At 37.5% G+C, this 21,820-nt stretch overlaps 2 protein-coding genes across 11 annotated transcripts in view; one reads left to right on the top strand and one right to left on the bottom strand.

Annotated features, from left to right (window-relative positions):
• Nucleotides 1-483: 483 nt before the first annotated feature.
• DCAF17 (DDB1 and CUL4 associated factor 17) lies at nucleotides 484-20,116 on the bottom strand. 3 transcript variants are annotated; one of them, XM_075028454.1, is made up of 15 exons: nucleotides 19,878-20,116; nucleotides 18,905-18,983; nucleotides 17,513-17,616; nucleotides 16,059-16,149; nucleotides 15,001-15,140; nucleotides 14,136-14,214; nucleotides 13,866-13,955; nucleotides 11,603-11,710; nucleotides 10,965-11,070; nucleotides 7,246-7,388; nucleotides 5,764-5,873; nucleotides 5,266-5,353; nucleotides 3,590-3,673; nucleotides 1,988-2,143; nucleotides 484-1,212 (listed from the first exon to the last, which is right to left on the bottom strand). In XM_075028454.1, exons 1-15 carry the CDS (start codon nucleotides 20,114-20,116, stop codon nucleotides 1,024-1,026), a joined length of 1,806 nt encoding a protein of 601 aa, XP_074884555.1. In that variant the 3' UTR covers nucleotides 484-1,023. The 3 variants fall into 3 exon arrangements, with proteins under 3 accessions (XP_074884555.1, XP_074884556.1, XP_074884557.1); XM_075028455.1 differs by lacking the exon at nucleotides 19,878-20,116 and having other exon boundaries at nucleotides 18,905-19,387; XM_075028456.1 differs by lacking the exons at nucleotides 16,059-16,149; nucleotides 17,513-17,616; nucleotides 19,878-20,116 and having other exon boundaries at nucleotides 18,905-19,387.
• METTL8 (methyltransferase 8, tRNA N3-cytidine) overlaps nucleotides 20,098-21,820 on the top strand; it is a 41,361-nt gene continuing 39,638 nt past the window's right edge. For 7 of the 8 annotated variants that reach the window (XR_012650483.1, XR_012650484.1, XR_012650482.1 and 4 more), the window contains exon 1: nucleotides 20,132-20,244. Coding sequence is in view for 4 of the 8 variants with exons in the window: in XM_075028458.1 (XP_074884559.1) it covers nucleotides 20,240-20,244 (5 nt within the window). In the remaining 4 variants the exon portion in view is untranslated. Of the gene's footprint in view, nucleotides 20,245-21,820 lie in introns of all 8 variants that reach the window. The other variant, XM_075028457.1, reaches the window with a different exon arrangement.

Consider the following 21,820-nt stretch of genomic DNA (forward strand, 5'->3'; position numbering starts at 1 on the left):
AAACTCATAATAGGTAATTTTTATAATTCTTCCAGAGGTCTTCACTGTTGCATCAGCTAGAATGATCCACACTTCATTAGTAAAGCTTGCAGTGAAAAGAAATATTTGGGTTTAGAATTACCATGCCTATGATAATGGTGGCAGTAGTGAGAAATGAGATGTTGATCATCCCTCCAAGAGCTACTCTCCTGAGCCCATCTTTAGCTTGCATTTGGAAACACTCTTTATCACCATGAAGTTTACAGCCTGTGTTTTGTTGTTTTTTTTTAATTTAAAATGAAAGCTTGCATTCTGCAGAATGTGAACAAACCACATGGAACTTCCATGAATCAGACAGGCTGCACACAGTGATCAGGCTGAGCATCTGGTAGCTTCGGCTCAGACTGAACAACTCCTGACCCTTGACACAGGGAGAACTAGAGAGAATTGCTTGGTTTTATTTATATATATAAATATATAAGTAAAGATATATTAAACAGGCAGTAAGAATACCTAATTTATTAATACTTCTCTTTAAAACAAGACAAACAAAACCAGAAAACCTGAGTGATTTTATTTCTCACACAAAACCAACAGAAGCATTTTGTCTAAGTGGTTTAATGGTAACTCTGCCATTTTCATATTACATATAAAATTTATCTTACAGAGTTTTACACACTTCGTTTAATTGACAGTCTGTATTAAAGATGTATAGGTAAAACTACATAAGACAGATCACAGCAGGCAGTAGATGATCAGTAAGTCCACATCTTTCTCCTTGATGTCCAGTATTTCAATCCCATTGCTGAAGAGAAGCAATAAATGCTGCATCTAGCATTAATGATGAACTGGTGAATACATGAAAAGCCATGATGGACTACAGACAAGTGTACAACATTATAGAGAAAAAAGAAACAAAACCTCATGTAGTAGTACAAAGTGTTAAGATTAAATCCTGTCTGAAAAACAGTAGTTTACTAATTCATATGTATGAAGTCCTTAAATAACATCCAAACTGAAGTCTCTGTAGTTGTTGTTTATGGCTTAAATATATTCAAAAATTCTCCCTCCTTTTTTACAAAACACTCTTTCTGTTTTTTCATGGCTTGAACATTCATCATCTTTTGCAGTATCACAGACCATTTGGTAAACGTAACAACTAAACCTCCTGTTAGGCTTCTGTTCTATATGTAATACAAGGTCTTTGTCAAAGTAAACTTCATGACTGTAAGTCTGAAATGAGAAAAAAAAAAAAATCTGATTGCAGTCTCTGTTTCTACAACTTGCTAATACCCGTACCATTTTCCTTGGGGAACAAAAAACATTTAACATTGGTGACCTCCATGATCAGCCAGGAATTTTGTGTGAATACACACAGACTGCTCTTCCAAAGAAAGGACAGAATTTTAAAACTTTGAGAGGTTTCCCACATGCCTATTTTAGGAATCTAAGTGTAATTCACAGCATCTGATTTAAGATCCTAAGTTGCCTACGCAGTCAACGATAAAAGACGTACCAAAGGTGCTGAGTATTTCAGACCCTCTAAGTTGGATGTCCACCTAAACTTGGACTGTATGAATGGCTCTTTCCATCTCTCCAAATACACACAGAGTGAGGTCCATGCTTAATTCTATGCATGAATAGTTCAAGTTAAGGTAGTGAGACTATTTACAAGTTGTAAATTTAAGATGTAACTACCCAGATGGTGAGTATTCAAGTTGATAAATACTTCAGAAATACTTAGAGGACAACCCCTCCCCCAACCAAAAACCCAAATGAATCAACAACAACAACAAAAAATCTTAATTTAAAATCATGGAGATTTTCAGATAAATGAAATACTGTCTGATGGAATACTTACAAATTTCGAGTTATGATTAATATTTTGTACAAATCTCATCCATAGCACTTGGCAACACTATATATTTACTTCAAATCTGAACAAAAATAGTAAGTAAATGGGTATGGGGAAGTGTCAGCATAAACAGAAGACAGGAATTCTCCTCACCACATCCCAGGACTCCAGTAATGGAATACTCTTAAGTAGAATCCCATGTTCATTACAATGGAAGTCAAGGTGTGCTTTTCCATCAGCTCCTATTTGAGTAACTGCCACAGTGGATAACAAATCCAATTCGTCTTCATAGTCCACAATTTTGAATGTCTTAGGAAAAACAAAACCTCAAGTTTATACATCAAACATAAATTCACATTCCCCTCTACCTAAATTGCATAGCTCTTTTTGTTTCAGGTGAAAGGGGAATTGGAAAAATTCTTGTTCTTAAGTCTTCTGGTCTGATAAAGAAAGCATTGCCAGCCTGATACCCAAGAGGCATCTTTCCCAACACAAAGTGTCCAATGTATTTCAGCAAAGTTCCTTAAGATAGGAGAGAAGAAGTGATGTTCTGAACAATCCTAATGTGCAAGTAGATGTATTTTACATATATCATACAGGAAATAGAAAAAAGTACTTCAAAAGGGACAGAAGAAGTATTTAAATTCCATGCCCTCTCTTGAAGTGGATGTGTAGAGACAGTATAGCTTAAAACCATTACTGGTTTTGAGGGTATGGGTATATTAGGGTAATTCCACTCACATGAACAACCTATATGTTCTGTTCAGAGCTCGCTCTCCCTCCACAGAGTATGCGACAGTGAACAACTGAGACCAAAAGGTGAAGATTGTGAACTGCCTTAATTGCCTCTATTTCACTGTCATGAACCTGGTAACATACTCCTTAAATTCAAGCCAGTCTTTCTCTTCTATAACAGAAAAATATCTACTGGAAGTACAAATAAAGTGTAACAGTGGGAGAAAAAATTGTGCACAGCCTCTAATTTTTATTATGTTTAAAAAAAAGTGGATAGAAATGAACTGCAGACCTTAAGGGTTATATTGGACTGTCCTGTATTTTTACCATAGTAAAATCTATTTCCTCAGAAAAAAAGAATAGAAATGACTGCCAGAAACTGATGAATTTTAACTGTTGTGCTTATGTCAATTACAGCTCGAGCTCTAGACAGAGCTAAAAAATATTCTTCATAACCTCTTGAAGGCTCAACACCAAGGCCTGTGGTGTTTTCACTCTCAATAAGCAGTTACTTAAATGAAAAATGTTAAATACCTTATCCTGCAATCTAATCAAAGTAACTGGAAGAGAAAAATATAGTTTAGAGATACTATATCAAAGACTAGAGGAACCTAAAGCACAGAAGAAAAGAAGTATGTTTCTTTCAGTTCACAAAATGCTTTATAAGCAATGTTTAAAGGAGATGTTTGAATGGAGACAAGAGTAACGGTTCATCCCATTAACATCTAATTTCTGTGCCACTGATGTCCAATGGAGTTATGACGGTATCATGGGGCATAAGGTCAGATCTTAAAAGAAAGAGACTATCCAAAGCACACATGTCTACCAAGGAGAAGAGACGACAGAGAGAGAGAGGGGAAATGATGTAATTAAGAAGACAAAGACAGCCACAGAAGAGGAATAAAGAACTAAAGATTAACAGAGCTAATGGTTACAGCCATCACACCTGAAACAATGTCTTCTGGCTAGCTAAACATCTCAAATAATCCATGAACTGCTCTTACTAACTACATCAGTTACCTCTTGTTCTGGGTCATCATCCAGCAAGTTAAAACGCTTTTTTACCACTCGACCAGAAGCTGTTACAGTAACAGCATTGTTCACCTTTGGAGAAAAAGAAAAAAGTGGCTTTAGACTTTGAAGCATTTTAGTTTCTTCATATGTATTTGGCAATGTATCTATTTCATGTCTTTTGCTTTCTGACCTTGCTTTAATCTCTCCGATCTTGTTTTACTCATTAGCTATGCATGGCCCTAGTGATGCTATCTCTTCTTTATGAGGGCTCATGAACTTGGTGGTTTTACTTGAGATATTACTGACATTTAGTTATACTCAGAGGTTCTCAGTCCTGTGGAGATGGCAAAGGTTGTCAGCTACAATAATTTTTAGAACAGAAGTGACTGGAGCCAAGATGCTGGTATGAGAATTAAGACAGCTAAGTCACTACCAATTTGTTTCTTAAACTATTACTTCCAGAAGAGGGGGGAAAAGTAGCATCTTAAACCACCACAGCTGCTTCCACTGGGCATCATTAACACTGTAAACATTCAAAACTGGGGTATCAGTGTCTTAATGGAAGTCAAAAGGAAAAGGTACAGCAAAGACAGAATTGGAACTTATACTTCTTTGCTCTTATTGCAACAGAAGTTACCTAAACAAATCCTAAAAAAACCTAAGTATGGCAAGTCATTAGATGACAAAGCTTATCCTTTCTGAATTCAATGGAAGTTTTATTCTGGAGTTAGTGTAGATTTTTAATATACAGACTTTTCCTCCACAGAAGCTTCAAAATTAGTATCACTGATTTCCAGGGACTTTACAGTAGTCATAAACTATAAAAACTTGCTTTTATATAAGACATAACTTTGAATGCTGAAGCAAAATGACAGTTCCAGGGACTGCCAAAAAAGATTGTCTTCACAAGTGTGCTCTTTGACCTTTTTGATACTTAGATTGTCTTTCTGATTTTCTATCACAAAAGATTTCATGAAACAACCTAGGTAATTTAACAGCTAATTTCTACCAGGAGGTTCAGATCATGCCCTTGCCACTTGGTTCTACCTTTCTGCACTCTTCTGATCCACTGATGATTCAGTTCTGTTCTGTGCCAGCTCCAGTTCAGCTCACCAAGCAAGCAGAAAAGTACTCACCTTTTCTGCTGGGTTATTATTCTAATATTTTAGTGCACTGATTTCATTCACCAAGGGTTAGATGAATACCAAACCTGTCACAAGGGAGTGACAGGTATGCATGGCCAGGAGAAGAAACAGACTTTTGGAAGCAATGTGTTGTCTTATGAAGACTTACCCCTAAGTTACGAGAGACTTGAAACATTTCTAGCATTTTTATGATCAACTTACCTAAGCACCGGAGATGCACACAATTATCACTTGATGGCACCTTCTTTTGAAGGAAATCTGTCACCATCTTGTAAGTATGTTTTATATCAGTCATACATGGTTATACTACACATCATAAAGAATGCTGAAAACTAAAGAAAAGACTGGAGGTTTCAGAAAGCTATCTTGAAAGTGTTACTGTTTCCAAAATTGATACAGCTTACAGTCCAATGAAAACACGGAATGTCTTTCAATAAACTTTGAATTAAGCCCATAAAACACAGTGATTACTTATATACACCAAACCCCCATGTATTGCTCAAAATCATACATTGTGATCTCGGACATTAAACTCACACAGTTTTCTCTGTTGGCCACAATCGTAAAATCTTCTGCAATCTCCATTTGATCTGTATTATTTTTAACTTCCTTAAGCTTCAAGACTCTACAAAAGAAACAAATTACATAATTAGAATACAAAATGTACTCTAATTCACCTATTACAACACTTCTATATTTATAATTTTTAAAAAATCAGGTATATTAAAACATCAGAAATAAACATAAATTACAAAATTAATTTATTTCGATTTCAGTTATCAGTGAAATTTTAGCACAGTGGTCCTTGAACATTTTTCATATCAAAATCTAGTGTTGCCTGCCAGTGCCCACTTTCATCATGTAGAAATCTGCAGATGTTTCTGCCAGAACTTCCAATTCTGACAAATTAATAACTTTTACAGTTTCTAGGCCTTGATGAGTGTATTGGCCTGCAAACTGTCAAACTACTGAATTTATGCAGTTATGCAATTGTTCCTCTAATAAAAATAAAGTTTGAGAAAAAAAGGCTCATACTTTATCAAATTTGGTCCCACGTGGATTATTCTACCTGACATATCTGGATGGAAATATATCCAATCAGGTTCCAGTGAACAGCATTTCATATCTTGTATGCCATTTTTTGCCTGGAGAAGGAAGGAAAAGCTTAGAATATTAGTATTTTGAAAGTCTCACAGATCTAATTAAAGAGGAAATACTGAGCTCCTCTCCACATAGCTCTGAAGGTTTTTAGGTATTGCTCATAAGCATGACCAGAAAGGATGACAATGGAACAATAACAACAACATCAAAGATTCAGTTCCCATTCTCAAGATATTCCATGGAACAGTTTCAACTTCTTTAATATGCAATAAGCAATGACCTTTTACCATGGCTATACATGGTCCTACCTCTCCTGAAACCAAGCAAAATAAAGATTTAGCCTACAGTCTGCAAACACTTCAACAGTTCCAGCAATTTGAGTGTCAAAGACATAAAATGTGTCAAGACACGAGAAAAGCATTAGCACAAACTTTGACTTGAGCTTCAAACCTCAGGCTCAGGCTCTTTGTGCAAATATTTGTGGAGTGTGTAAGCCTGGGATAACTTGTGATTTCAGCTGCAAGCTGGTCAAAATCTTGGGATTTTGGCAGTGGCTTTTTGTTATTAAATTTAGCTGACCCTGATCATTCAGATTTTCAAACGTATGAACCCACATAGAAAAAACTAGGTGAGAAAGTATTGTACAAGTTCCTTTAAATAAAAATTGATCTTCAGCTATGGTTGTGAAAGATCTGTTTTGAAAATAAGAGATAAGAGGGGGATCATTGATTTGATCAGGCTAGTAATAGAGATGAGGACATTTACAGATGAGAAGTTTTTTAGTGAAGAACCCTGAACTAACAGGCCCAGAAAGTGCCTGTATTACAGAATTATCTTCAGGTCAAATACAGGTCCAAAATAAAAGCTGAGATGGAGAGCTCATGCAAAATAAATACATGATGAATAATACATACACAAAAATAATTAGGAATGCTGGATTAAATGGAGTAATAAAATCTTTCTAGGGAGAGAGAAAGAGAAGGTACAAATCAGGGATAAACTACAAACATTAAGGAAACTTATTCTGCAATTTCTTAAAACTTAAAATGTTTCTTTAGTCATGCCATTTGGTAGGCTGACTAGTCAGCAGTATATTAAGACATTACCATGCAAGGAATCAGGTAACGAGATTCTGCTTGAGCCTTAACTTTTAAGCTGAGAATACAGTGCTATATAGCACTAACAGTGCTATGATTGTATTGGAATGAAGGAAATAGCAGAAGCAGTACTAATTCGGAAGAAAACGTTTTACACATGACTCCACTGGATAGCAGATGTAACACTGTGGGGTAATTCCTGTGAGAGGACGACACTGGAAATCAAGGGTATTGTTACCTCAAGCACTACTCAGAAGAAGAGATGAAGACAAACGTGATACACATTCATTTCAGAGAAGCTGCTATCTGAATATATTACCAAAGCATTGTCTTTCAGAGAACAAATATGGAAGACTCCTTTATGCTTTTTCTTGTTAGGTGTGATGATATAATGCCAAGGGTAACCTCCAATTTGAAATGCATTCTCCAGAGAAGATGCTTCAAATAGCAAAGGCGGCGTATCTGCAAATATTCGGTAATGTTAACACCATTAGTAGCAGAACAATCATAATTCCATTGATCCTTACAATTCTAAATTCCAACACTTAATTCTTCAAAACTTTTGAAGACTGGTGGAAATACATTGGCTGTGATCTTTTTTCTAGCACCAACTATGCTACCTCACCTAGCATCCAGGCACACATATGCAATGCCCTGTGGAAGGGTACTGCCTTCTCAGATCTTCATGCTGAACTGCTCTTCTGATACCTTTGACTTCTTTCATTCCAAATGAGCTGGATAAGCAAAGATGTAGCAAACATTTAAAATTAAAATTGATCCAGCTCATGTGAATGAGAGGGGATGTACACATGAACAGATAAAAGAGCATATCAAAGGGGTCATTATTCTCTTGGGAAAAATAGTAATAAATAGCTGGAAACAGGCTAACAGCAGCAATTTCAAATAACAGAATTAAATGCAGAAAGATACCTGAATCTGAATATTCCTTCTCCTTTTGGGTAATACAAAATAGTGTGGACCACAGTGAATGCAATCTGTAGCTGAGTTCATAAAAATCAATACAAATCTAGGAATTTTTTTAATTAATGGCAAAAGATATCTAGTTTTCCCTTCAGTTCAGTTGGGATAAATTATGTATAGATGTACTATGCCATTCTTACAAGTCTTCGGTGTACTAAATGAGAGAAGCGTCTTTGAACGAAATGGACTGCACAGAGCTTTACAACTTCTACCAACTAGCTAAATAAAAGCAATTTCTACAGCTGCTATAATTGAATCTACTTTAGACAGAAGATCAGCTCTTTCTAACAGTACAGAGAAATGCTGAAAAAAAAATTTGACAAAATGTGGAGAAAATCTATAATTACAAGGGGCATTTAAACAGGCAGAATATAAAAACCCAAACTGAATTACTGTGAGGAGAACAAGGGGAGAACAAGGTACCTGTCTGGACTTTTGTGTCCCAAAGGTCTTGTCCAAATTTTGACTTGTTCCTGTCCTGCTCAGTCTAGATAATTATCCAGATCCTAACCAATGGTGCTAAGATGTCACATGACATCAGAAATTATGTTCTCATAGTGCTTCTCTCTTTTTCATTCATGTTTCCAACAACTTAGCCATTTAGATTGAAATGAATTAGTTCACTGCCTATGGAAATGAAGTCTTTCCTAAGCTGGAAAGTGGCTGTCTTCTAGTTGTCTTTTGGACTAACACATAGGAAATGGGAGATTCTGTGCAAGATATAACAAAGTGTATGTTGTAAAAACTGAGGCACCTGCTGAAAATGTAGAGAATGTTGAAGATGGAGGCATAAGCAGAGGACCTACTGATATTAAAATCTGTCAGAAAATGAAAAATGAGTCAAGAAAATCAGTTAACATTTTACCCTATCGACTTTTTCTTTTTAAATAAAGCATATAGCAAGGCCCCTCAAAAATTCTCGTAGGTGGACTAAATGATAGATTTAAATGTATTTCAATAATATATCAATCCTAAGTAGTACAGGCTGCTGAGAAAATATGCCTCTCTTTTTATGTTCATTTAGCAAAGATTTGCAAGATCATAGCCACCTAAACCACTGTGCTAGTGTGACTCTGCTGCCTCAACTCCCTCTTTCCTGCTATGTGTCACTTGCTTTTGTTGCTCAACACCTCCTGTTCTCATTGTTTGTAAGTCCTTTCCCTAGCATTGCCAATTTTCAATCTCCAGTTGAGCTTCTTTGTTCACTTCCTTAAAACTCTCCAGCCTCATCTAAACATAAAGCCATAAAGTTGTTCCTGGCAGCACTAACAAGTATTTTTTCTAAATGTCAAAAAAAATCTCAGCAAAATATCTTCCTCTGTTTTTTTACAAAATTACTGTATCCTCTAATAATAAATGAAACTGCAGTTTTAAGTTCTGGACCTTTCAGAGAGTGACATAATAAAGATTTATAGGTAGCTTTCCATTCCTTCCACTGACCAAAATCAAATTTCTTACCAGTCAATAGCTGCAAATGGTGTGGTACGTACATGGTAGCCTATAACTTTTGGTCTTTATACACTTCCTCTCGGGTACCTAACACACCATAAACCCAGCACAATAATAACTGCCATCCTTCAGGCAATTTCTGGAGGGAGGCTAAGACTAAATAAGCAGGAAAATTACACATAGTTAAATTATAGTAAATACAAGCTTGAACTCTGAAACCGTCAAAATCTCACTCATTGAAGCATTACATTACATTGAACAGTCAGTCAGCCATCTCATTCTTAAAAGAAAACAGCTCAAAAACCACAGGAATGCAACTATCTGCAAAGAGCAGTCATGGCAAACATCTGTCATGAGTTCCAAACTTCCTAACCACAAATTCTTGAATATGATTCAAGATCAAAAATGTTTTTTCCAGTACATTGGTTTTAAATCTCAAAACTAAAAACTACAATGATCTATAAGACATGAGAACAAATCTGGTATAGGTTTCCTATTAAAGCTCCCACAGCATGTTTTCCACAGGGCCCCTAACATTAAACTGTGATTTTGCAGACTGAGACAGAGAGGAAAATGAGGAGAAATTTCCCTATGTGGAACCTGAGACATCAACTATAGCAGCCGATCACTTTGTTTTGATAAAACACTGCATTATAACTGAAAGCCTTCACTATGTAAGTCTGTATTTTATCCTTGTGTATTTCCTCAGGTTTATGTAAATCTGGTTTGTTTTCCCTGTTATTACCTGGCACTGTTCATGAACATAAAGATCAAAAGCATTTTTAATGTGGACAGTCACCTGTAAAAAAACATTTAATACAGAAACACTCAAAATTAAAGAAATAAAAGCGCGCATTATTTGATATTGGTGAAACTTACTGGTTTGTTTTTTTTTTTTTCCAAGTGCCTCAAGTGCGAACTTGTGAGAATGTATTTTTAAAGTAAAAAAAATGTTTCAAAGAAAGTCTCAGGCTCTGGTCGTTCATTAAGATTCTTAGCACTAAATTCTAATCTCAAATGCATCAACAGAAATTATTGTTTGGTTTCAGAGAAATTAAAGTCATTACATAAAGCAGAACATTCATAAGTTAATGATTTAAGGCATAAGAATTGTTTGTAATAGATAATTTGTTCTCTCCTCAGGAATTAATTTTATTGAAACTGGCACATTTCTGACAACTTGGAATTATCAAAATGCAACTCAGACAAATTGTATTCAGTCTTCCTGAATTCCCTCTGCAAGTTAGATTAAATGTTCTCATCTTTTGCTTACATACCGTATACTGTTTCTGAGTGTTACTAACAGCTGTTCTAGCCCTTCCTCCTTCCCAAGAGCAGTTGTGTCTCAGAAATAAGGAAGGGGTTTCTAATTCATGCATTGCTTATGAAGTTTTTCAAATAGCTTAATTGCTGTATGAGTTTTCTAGGTAAGTCCTATGTAATTAATTCTTGTAATTAGAAGTAAAGCAAAGCACATTTTTACTATAACGTAAACCCAGAAATATAGCTACAGCACAACATGAGTAATTATGCTTTTTCTTAGTGTGAAATAAGTCACAATCAATCCATAAAAGCCACCAGCCAAGATAACATAAAGATCATAAATACCTGTTATTTTAATGTTACATGGAAGACCAAATGGATACTTTCCTACAACTCCCACTTGACCATTCCAGTTGAATTCACGTCCCAAATCTAATGGCTGTTCCATGAACTAAAATAACACAGAACAATTTAGCTTTATTGATGCATATTTACTTGCTGTTTAGTTTTACTTCTCTGTTACTATTGCATTCTTTATCTTGTTAGATACTGCTTGAAGTCTTATTTTTCAATTAACATTTGATTTTTGATTGGAAGAATATAAACTCAAAAGTCTCACTGCAGTTCTGTTTCAGATCAAACAATCTTCCATGCTCATCAGTTTCTAGACTTAACATTCACCTATAACTACAGACTAAGAGCGTAAAGAAGAGCACACCCTGGTCTAGCATTTACATAGCTCCTCTCTGTATGTGCTGAAGTGCCTGTTTGACCCTGTATCTCTTATGTTCTGCCACCTGTAACTGATGTGGGTAGAATTTTCTGATAGTGTACCCATTTGCATCTGCTGACTGTAAATAGATTTAGGCAAGAACTCTATCCTTTGACATATTCCCCATATACCTATGTGGCATTACATGAATATTTATGATGTTTTGCCCCAAAATAGCATGGACTGTATGAAAAATTTCATATTTCATTACCTGTTCCAAGATGGCCTGGAAGTTATAGAGCCTGACCAGACCCATGCTATACATTACAATCAGGATTCTATTAGAAATAGCAACATCTGTCACGCTATTACCAAATATCTGGAAAAAAAAAAGAAAAGAAAAATATTCTATTATGGAAGAAATAATTGAGAGACAATGCAAAATACTGACATTATGTCCTTAATTTTGCAATCGTTTTAATTTTTTATTCTGACCAAACCCTATGACAGTGTTTTAGTTCATGAAGATTTCTAACACTCATCTGTTCTGCTGAGTTTCTATAATACTTTGCACTGCAGTAACACCTGAGGTTAGATTAGTCATATTCTGCAAGCAGATCCATTCTCTAATCAATTCTCAGTATATCTGCATATCATGTTACCCAATTATCATACATGAATAGATATTACCCAGCATCCCACAGGAACATTAGCAAAGCTAACAACTCAGTCTAAAAGTACTAATTTCAGATCTTCTGTTCTTTATCATCAGGGTAAAATACTATTCTAATCATGGCTCTATGACTGTGTACAGCTGTACTAAAACTACATTATCCAGCTGTCACAGAGTACAGGATCCTCTCTGAATCCAAATTACACATATACATGAGAAGCTACCTTACCCCTTTCTAATAATTATGCAGTATTCATTTGTGCCCCTGCTTAACACATCTTCACTGAGAAAAACCCAACAAACTAATTCTTAATATTTAATGAATAACAACACGTGAAATTCAGAATTTTTTTTCAATAGAGATGCTTGGAAATATAGTTTTCATTTCTTTAATCTGGATTGCTATGTGAAAAAGCAATTAAAACAGGGTTAAAACAAGCATAAAAACAATTAAAAAAAAAAAAAAGAAGAAACCCCAAAGCTGTCATACTCCTAAATCTTAACACTATCAATGATTTTGTGATCAGTTTGGTCCCAAAAGATACATTCACTCCTTGCCTTTTATTTAGTCTTATGGCTCTTTCTCAATACATTTGTTAGCTTAGATCCCAGTATCTTCCAGACACAAACTCTAATAGTCTTAAAACCCTTAAAACTCTCCTTTCCATCCTTGAGACCTAGGCTGAACTCAGACTTTCTTGTGGTGTACCATCTTGGTAAAGCTGACGCACTAGGTGCATTCTGCAGCCTGGAACAGTAACCCTAATTCTAATCTAACAGTTATTTTCCACTGATCTATGTCAGACTTGGCATTGCATTCACTGGTTGCTCCCTCTGCTGGCTGTATTCTCAAATCCCAAATTCTGCCCTGACGTTATTCCTAGCTGTAACAATTACTCTGATGAGTACTCAGTACAGGCCCAACTGAGGAAGTACTCTTTTAGATGTTTTGCCTACTATGACCATGATGAATCTGGCATGCCATTCCTAACCAGATTGAGAATACCTGTGACACTGGTAATGTTTTTTCCAGTCCTAAATACTGATTTTGAACAGAAGACTACACAGTGCCCTTAAACTTTCACGGGCCCAAGTGAAAAATGTTTAACCTCACTTCTTCACTTGCCAGCCCAATCTCAATTACAGCCTCAACCCAATCCAGCACTAGCTAAAACTCACTAATAGCTCTGGACCCCAAATGAGAATGTAGCTCACAGAGCTTTGAAGACAGAGTTTGCATGTTTCTACTGTTCCATTTACAAGTTGTATTCGGAGCTCTCTTGACTTAAAATAGACGTATTTTTTTTCACCAGAACAATAAAACTTGCCATCTGGCTTCAGGTTGCCTAATATATACACTCTTACGTACAGGTCACAAACCAACCTCAGAAAGGTTGTTTGCTCTTGACTGATAAAGCAAGGCACATGTTTACATTTTGCCATTCAGTATCAATGATAATTCAAGTTTGAAACATTTGTAACTGCATATAGAATTCATAGACTATTACTAGGAGTGGGTCAGAGGCACATCTATCTTTCTTTAAAGAGGTGAAAAGAAGTCTACAAACACTTCAGGATTCCCTGATTCTTAACTATTGCTATAAGGCTAAAGTCCTTCTACACGTCAAAGAGTAACCCAATAGCAGAATGCGTATGTATTTTCTCTTCTGGTCATTTGAATTAAGAATCTTCCCCCAACGCCCCTATCAGACACAGGAAGAACATTACTGCTAATTAATGTTTCAGGGCACTATGCTTTCACAAGCTGTAAGTATGACTTCTGTAATTCTGGGAAAATTGCCTAAACTATGCCTCTCATACAACTACAGTACAGATCACAATTAATAGAGGAATTACTTACCTTTTTGTTTATTTCTAGCATTCCAATGAATGAAAGAGGCAAAACTTGGAATACAGCAAGATAGAACAATACAGACTGTTGGATACCTGCCTGGGAAGGAACAATAATACTGAATATAGTTATGATACTTGAGGCATTTATTAATGGTAGGACACCTTCATGTTCTACCATAATAACAAAGCATAACGTCTCCATCTCTGTCCTTGTAAATTTGTTTTTCGATCAGTTTTGTAAAAATTTAAGAATGACAAAGTTTTTCAACAAACTTACCTGCCGTGCTGCTGCAGGGAGCTTATTCTGAGCTGACTTTACAACCATTACCTCCTGAGGAGTATCCCAGCTCAGATATCTATTTGTGACAAGAAAGACCTATCTTAATAATTTTAAAATAATTTATTAATAAATACATTATTTCACATAAAATATAACGTACTACAACTAGGCAGATCCCTGTGTCCAGGCAAATTGTTCAGTATCTGATTCAGGAGAGGTGCCTGAGATGTTTGCCGTTTGCAATAATGCAAAACCCATGGAACTAAGAATGGCTTATTTCATACAGGATTGTGAGAAAAAATTCTGGAAGTATGAACATTCACAATCTTAATTTTTCTCCTTCCCTTCACAAATCACTGCTTTCTTATCCTTCAGCCTAAAGGAAATACTTTCTTCTAAGAACTGAAAAAAAGATGCAGTTTACCAGAAGCAGTAACTGCTCTGCTTTTAAAGAGCAAAATGGCTACCCTATGGAGAAGAATGCTTGCAAGTTAAAAATGGCTTAAACTTTAAATGTATTTTTCTTATGTTTTATGAAGTTTGTTTTACAGCTCTTAAAGGTCCTCTCCTGGTATGTTGCTACTGCAATATTAAAGGCTGTAAAATTGTCAGAAAAAAGCCAGTAGTAGCCTAGTTTTTGCGGCTTTTGTGGAACTTTTTTGATACCAAATTTGAGACCATAATACTTAAACTGCTGAAATTCTTCTATAGAAAGCAGCATGCAGGAACAGTACTCCAGGTAACGTGCTAGACTGACAAACCTAAAGTCAGCCATAGGATAATACTAAAAAAACATGATTCCCTTTTTCCAGTATAGTACTAATGACTGTTAATTATATAAAGCCTAGTCAATGTTTAATACCTGAATTTGCAACAGGAACCAGCAAGGTATATTTTTTCTAGTATTTCTCCACTATCAGCAGAGAGACGTAGAAGCCAGTTCTGCACTGTCAAGACTATCAAGGAAGATTTATAGTCTGATGGACTTGGTAGCATTTCCCCCTACATAAAAAAAGGTTATCAGAAAAAAGTCTGTATCAGGAAGATAAATAACATTTTGACATAGTAACAAGAAAATTAAAGTTAATACACATTCCCCAAAAATTAAAGGTGGAAAGCTGCCTGCTAATCACATCAGGATCTCTAAGCTCACGTCTGTGCCAAACAGTCATCTGACTATCACATAAATAATCTGTTGTCACGCTTTCTGCAAAGCAGTTACTTTTTTTAAAAAAGACACTTTTTAAAACTTCCTTGCCGTGCAAAAATGAAGTATAACTGCTTATCGATTTGATACCAGTCTTGAAGAGACAATTGTTTACGTGTTGCAGAATAAGACATTCAGCAGTAACTCAACAGTAACTGCTAAGAATGGTATTCACACTGCTTTATTTTCAGGCTCCTCAAGGATGGGGCTCATATTCCTAAGCCCTGTGGACGCTGGATGAGAGAAAAATTCCTCAAGGAGGGAAATTATGTAGTCTATTAGCTAGAAACAGCAGAACAGCTTTTGGACAGAGTTGCTTCAATGGGTCTTCAGTTTATCTGGTTTGGGGTTTTTTTTATGTCAACAGATCTGGTAAGAAATAAAACTCCCACCTACTGCCCCTGCTAATTAAAAAATAAAGAAAAAAATGGGATTTATGTTAGTTGCATAAGCATAAAGGCACTGTTTTTAAAATATTCCACAAAAGCTCACAAAAAAGCATTTGAATGTGCTACTGAGAAAATCAGAGTATACCTCTAAAATGTTCAGCCAAAATAAATAAGCACACGTTGCAAACCTTAAATGACCTAACTTCATAAAAACATTGAGAAAATAGTTTCCAGGGAAAGAACGCTCTATTCCAAATATGTTTCACTGAAAGATATTAATTTGGGTTTTTTGCACAACAATGCTCTAGTAAAAAGTAATCTTACCAGTGGGCATTCCAATAATAAAGCATCTTCTATTTTTTCTGACTTAGAACACTTTGGCTTTTGATAAAGTATTCTTGGCTCTTGGGCAATGCTGGAGGAAAATGATTGCTAATCATTAGTCTACTTTATAAACTACTTTCTATCAACAAGTCATTTCATACAGTTTTATAAATCCTGCCTTCTCTTTAGGGAGGTCAGAAGTCTAAACATCTTATTTTCACTTTGTAAATATAACCTGAAATTGCTCTCAAAATAAGGCCTAATAAACAATAGTTAGTATAATGCAGTATTTAAAAGCTAACCATCTCTGTATTTTGTGGTTTGGTGTTGTGTGTTTTTTAATTTATTTTTTTTTAAATAACAAACTTAATAGTAAAATTCTTACTTTAGTGATATACATTAAAAAGAAAGTATATTCCAGAAACTAATGATCATCCTGGAACCTTCCCCTCAAGCTCTTCCAGTGTTGCCCTTCATAATATAAAGGCATGGCATCATGTACAGATATTTAACACCCCCCCCCACTACTAGAATAAAAGCCTCATGCTGTGCACAGTTTTCCCCTCAGGGAGAGGATGAGACAAAGATAAAACTGAAAGATGTTAGACAGGTCAACCCAGTACTGGAAAGCATTCAGACAATGTAGGAATAAAACATGGCTAAGTAGATTTAGATCTCTGCTCTAAGTGATAGATTAATTTAATTAACTCTCAGTGGTTTACACTGACAGAGTAATTTGTCTTTTATGTATCATATAATACTGTCTCAAAACTGTTCTGACCACAACTTACTCAGCAACGCAGTTCTCCAACTCCCTGCTACTTCCCTCACAAGAGGGATGGGCAAGGACAAGGACTGGTGTACGCAGGACTTCATGTCCTCTACCCTGCCCTGTGCTGCCTCCTAAGCTGTGCCTCTGCAGCTGATCATGGAACAGGAAAGTACATCAGATCAGAGAACTGATCTGCAAAATACATTAACAAAAACCAGCAAGTACTCCACACACTGTACTTTAACATGAACAATAATTTACTTTAATGCAGAATTCATAGCTGTAGTACCAAGCTTATTACATAGGCTGATTTTGTGGCACATTCTTTAGCACACCGCTAGTTGCCAGATCACAAAGAACTACTACTGTTCATTTGACTTTTTAGTGCAAAATTATAAAATGGTGGTAATCTTCCACTCCTATTAAAGGGCTCTGAAAGCTGAAGTTATACAGCACCAGTAAGATCAGACTTTCTTTCACCAAAGCAGATGTCACATTAAGACACAACAGTATCCAAGTGTAATTTAACAAAGATTTATGTACCTGTTTATTTTTTGTTCATAAGTAAATTCCACTCAATTCACAGGGGCTATTTGGATGAGTAAAGTTAGAAACATGTCTAAAACAGAATCACAGTGTTAAAACTGTAAGCAAGAGTAACTTTTAATTGTAAATTTATTACCTGCTAATACAGCACTGGTAATTGTCTAAGTAAATTCTTCCTCTTTCATATGCAATAGGAGATGCAGAATGAGTTGTCCAAACGTTCTTGAATTTAGTACTTTCCTGAAACAGACAGTGGTTCTAACAGTGATGGCTTTTGTAACAAACGCTGCTTTTGGAAAATATTTTATTTGGCTCCTGCAACTTAATAACTTACTTTAATTGAACCTTTGTTCTTGAATACATAAAGGAAAATCTTATCTGTTTTTTTAAACCAAATTAAAAGACCCTTTTAAAGGAAATTTTCTCTTTTTTAAAAACCAAATGAAAAGATCTTTTTATTAGCTATTATGGACAGCATGGGTAATGAATACTTTGTCATTAACTTGCCTACATTAAAATTACATCTGGCAACTGAACTTTAATGGCAACTTTTAAAATCAAGGACAAAACTCCCCAGAGTGTAAATATGCACATAACTCTTTCATATGTAATTAACTGAATTTACTGAACATCTGACTCCATTCTGCCTTTGGTGTTTTGTAGGTGAAAGGTAGAAAAATGTGTTTACAGTTATTTGCAAAAAGTGCCTGAAATGTTAATGGGATAAACTGCTCACGAAGTTTCTTATGTGCACTAGAGACATCAGGAGACCTCTATACCATTAACAAAGTTTCCAGTCTTACAAAAAAAAAAAATAATATTTGTGTAAGTCAGATGTACTCATTTTTATTTCAATAAACCTTGCATGCCCATTGATCTAGTTGCATAAGTGGACACTTTAGCTGACTTCCAAGAAACATGTTTTCAATATAACACAATTGCCAATTCACTTCCACATGTCTGCTTTCGATGCATTTGTATCAACTACTACATGGGAGCAGTAATCATTTTGATACAAAAATCAAGTTCACTTTAGTCTGTAATTAGCTTAATTCCTATTTTTTCTGTAACAAATTTCACTGGCACATTAAGGGTATGTTTACCTGAAGACTGCTGCTGATTCCCTTATTTTGTTGTGGGAACTCCATTTAAATTTGACACTGATGCTCCCTAAAACACTATGAATTTAATATTGGTATTAAACATTAAGCCATATTAGGGGAAGAAATAAGTGATATAAAAATCTCATGAAAGGCTATTTCTAACACGATTATTAGATTTACAAGTGCTTCTGCAGTTTTTCCACAGCATAGTCCTCTCTACATTTCTAGGTCTGAGCCTCATGAAATAAACTGAACCATTTCTAACTCCCTTGAGCAAAACTGCAGCTTTTTTCTCCCCAAACTCGTTAGTCAGCGTGACCAGGGACTTCTCAAAACACCTGGGTTGAGGACTGACGCTCAGACCACTCCGGCTGAAAGCCAGTACCCGCAGGGGTTCACCCAGCGCAGGAAAGCATCGCTATTACCTGACATATTATCTTTCTGAGGAGTCCCAGGTTTTTTCTGTGGGCGACACCAGCATCTCTGGCATAAAAACCGTGGGCCCTGCGGGTGAGGAGGCGGCAGACGTTGTGAGCCCCGAGCGGCCGGGAGGCGGCCCTCCTGCCGCCGGCGGCTGAGGCGGCTGCCTGCGGGCACATTCCCGGGCCTCGGGGCAGGCTCGCCCTTCTCCCCGGCTTCTGGCTCGCCCTCGGCGGGGCGAGCAGCCTTACAGGGCCCGGGCCCGCGACGGATCTCTCTCGCTCCCCTGCCCGGCGAGAGGTGAAGCGAAGCGGGAACACAAAGGCCTTGAGCGGCCCCGTGCTCTCTGGCTCCCGACGGACGCAAACCGAGGCCTTCCGACGGCGCTCCGCCACGGCCGCGCCGTCCGGGGGCGCGGGCAGGGCCGCCGCCGCCGCCGCGCGCAGGCACCCACCCGGCCGGGCGCGCACCGCCTCTCCCCCGCCACCACAGAGCCGGGCCCCCGCGAACGCCAGGCCACAGCACCCCTGCACGGCCACCGCCTCCCCCCCGCGGACCGCCGGGTACTGTAGTTTCCGCCGGCGGAGTTCCGCGGCGCGCCCGGACTACATCTCCCGTCGTGCCCCGCGGCAGCCGCCGCCTTGGGCGGGCTCTGCTGAGGCAGCCGGGCGGGCAGGGGGTCGCTCCCCCCGCGTTGGGGGTGCCGCGGCGTTGCCGCTGGTGAAGCGGCGTCCCGAGGACCGCGGGCAGGAGGAGGGTCGCTGCGCAGAGGTCGGTGAGAGCCGCCCAGGCACCGGGACCTCTGCCCCAGGCCGGGCTCCGCTGCCTTACCCTGCGCTGAAGGGACTGAAGGAGAGGCAGCGCGCGTCGGCATGCGGGGCGTGGAAGCGGAAGCGTGTCACCCGTTATGTTTTTAAATAAAGGCAGGAAAGTTTTGTTAGTGGTAGTTCAGCTAAGGAAAAAGCGGGCGCTTGTGACCTCCTTCCTTTTAATGCCTTCCTGCTGGGGAGGAAAGCCCCCCGCGGCGGGGCGGAGGGCGGGGGTCGCCCCGCGGGGGCGGTCGGCCCTGCCTGCAGCGTGCTTGGGGCGTCGGCCGCGAGGGACTTGGGATGCTGCTGCCTTGGGCGGAGCGTATCCGGACTTGTGGGGGTGGTTTTAAAGGATGTGTTTGAAACTCCCGGGCCAACAGCAACTTCTCGAGGTGTATGACGCTTCATTTTTATGTTTTTAGAGCTCTGTCCCCAAAGTTGTCGCCATCATCAACAGCTACTTGCCAGCAGACCAACTGAAGGCTGTGGAAGAACTCGTTTTCCCTTTATTGCCAGAGGCCAGGCGCCCAAATGGGGTAATGTGGAAGTTGCTGATCTTTTATGTGTTTCCAGGTCTGTTCTTCAGGATCTCCAAGTGGAAGCTTTAATCTTCGGTGATACTGTAACAAAACACAGATTCCTGTGATTTTCTGGTGCTTTGCAGTTATTTGGATGAAGTGAGCTAGACACACAAACACGGTGGTTGCAGCTGCTTCTCCGAAGAGTGGATTAGGACAGTATGTTCTGAGTACTGTCTGGTGGATCTGCAACATTGCCAGTGACTTCAGAGCTGACAGGGCAGGTTGCACCTAGGCAAAGTCTATGTGGACATCCAGAGTCTTGCAGGGATGTAAATGAACGAAGTTCTTCAAAGTAAATTATAGATAGTAGTAAAATTCATGTTGCTCTATCTCTGTTCTCAGCAACTTTAATAATAGAAAAATGTGGTTTGTGTTGAGACAAATCATTGTTTGATTGTTAGGCAATACAGTTACATGTTCAGTATTTTGTAGAAAATAGGGTTGAAAAACAATTTAAGTGATTGAAGGATATATTTGGAGACTTAGGTGTATGTTCACTGTGCATGTATATGTATACATAAAGTCAACACAGCTATTTTTTTTTTCTTCCTCCGTAAGCACCAGCCAGCAGAGGGTGCACAGGTTAACGAGGAAGCCTTATTTCTGAGCTATGTTTACCGTTGATGGCTTCCTCTTCATGTTAAACTTGTGAATAGATTAATTTAGTAAATCAGGTTTGTGTTGTATTCTGCTGTATAAATAACAGGAAAAGACGTGAATTACCTCATGGCAAAAAGCAAAAAAAATAGGGGAAAGTAGTAAAGGATTGCACAGAATACTTACATATTTAAATCCCATATCGTACAAACACTCATTGATACATGGGAAGACAACTTCTCTGTAAAGTTGAACAAATGTACAGGTATTTGCAGGATAGTAGCCTAAAGAATTATATGTGAATCTGCCTCTTTACATTATGCAATATTTAAGAAACTTGTACTAAGAGTGACTGGTAGGTATCTTCTTCATTTCTATTATTCAAATTATTTTAGTCAATAGTATTTATAATGACACTGTTTCTGAGTGTGCCTTTGGTAAGTGTTACAAACTTGGAAAAGCAGAACAACTAAAACTGAAAATGTAACCATAAATAGAATCAGTATAAAAGTAGAAATTTCATTCCAAGAATGATTCTAGGATATCAAAATATAGTTTTAGCTTCAGTTGCAATGAAAATATTCTTCACAAGTTGAAGTATTTAAATTCAGTTAGAATACTTTATCGAAGCTTCATTTTAATGGCAAAATAGTGAAGTCAGAACATCTCTATTATAAATTGAAATAATGCAATATCAACAAACCACTTACCCTGATCAGAACAAAATCTTTCAACATTCCAAAAAATAATAAAAATGTTTTAACATATTAAAGTGTCAACAGAGTTGCTACATTTCTTTAAAATACTGTGATTTTCTTGAATCAGCATTTTTATGAGCTTCTGTCAGAATGTTTTTTCACCTGCCTTTGCAGGTAGTTCATAGAACTAAACTCAGGTTGAGTTTAGTACCGAACAAATTACATTAGTCACCTGT

Source organism: Buteo buteo, chromosome 5 (assembly GCF_964188355.1).
Source record: "Buteo buteo chromosome 5, bButBut1.hap1.1, whole genome shotgun sequence".
Taxonomy (NCBI): Eukaryota; Metazoa; Chordata; class Aves; order Accipitriformes; family Accipitridae; genus Buteo; species Buteo buteo.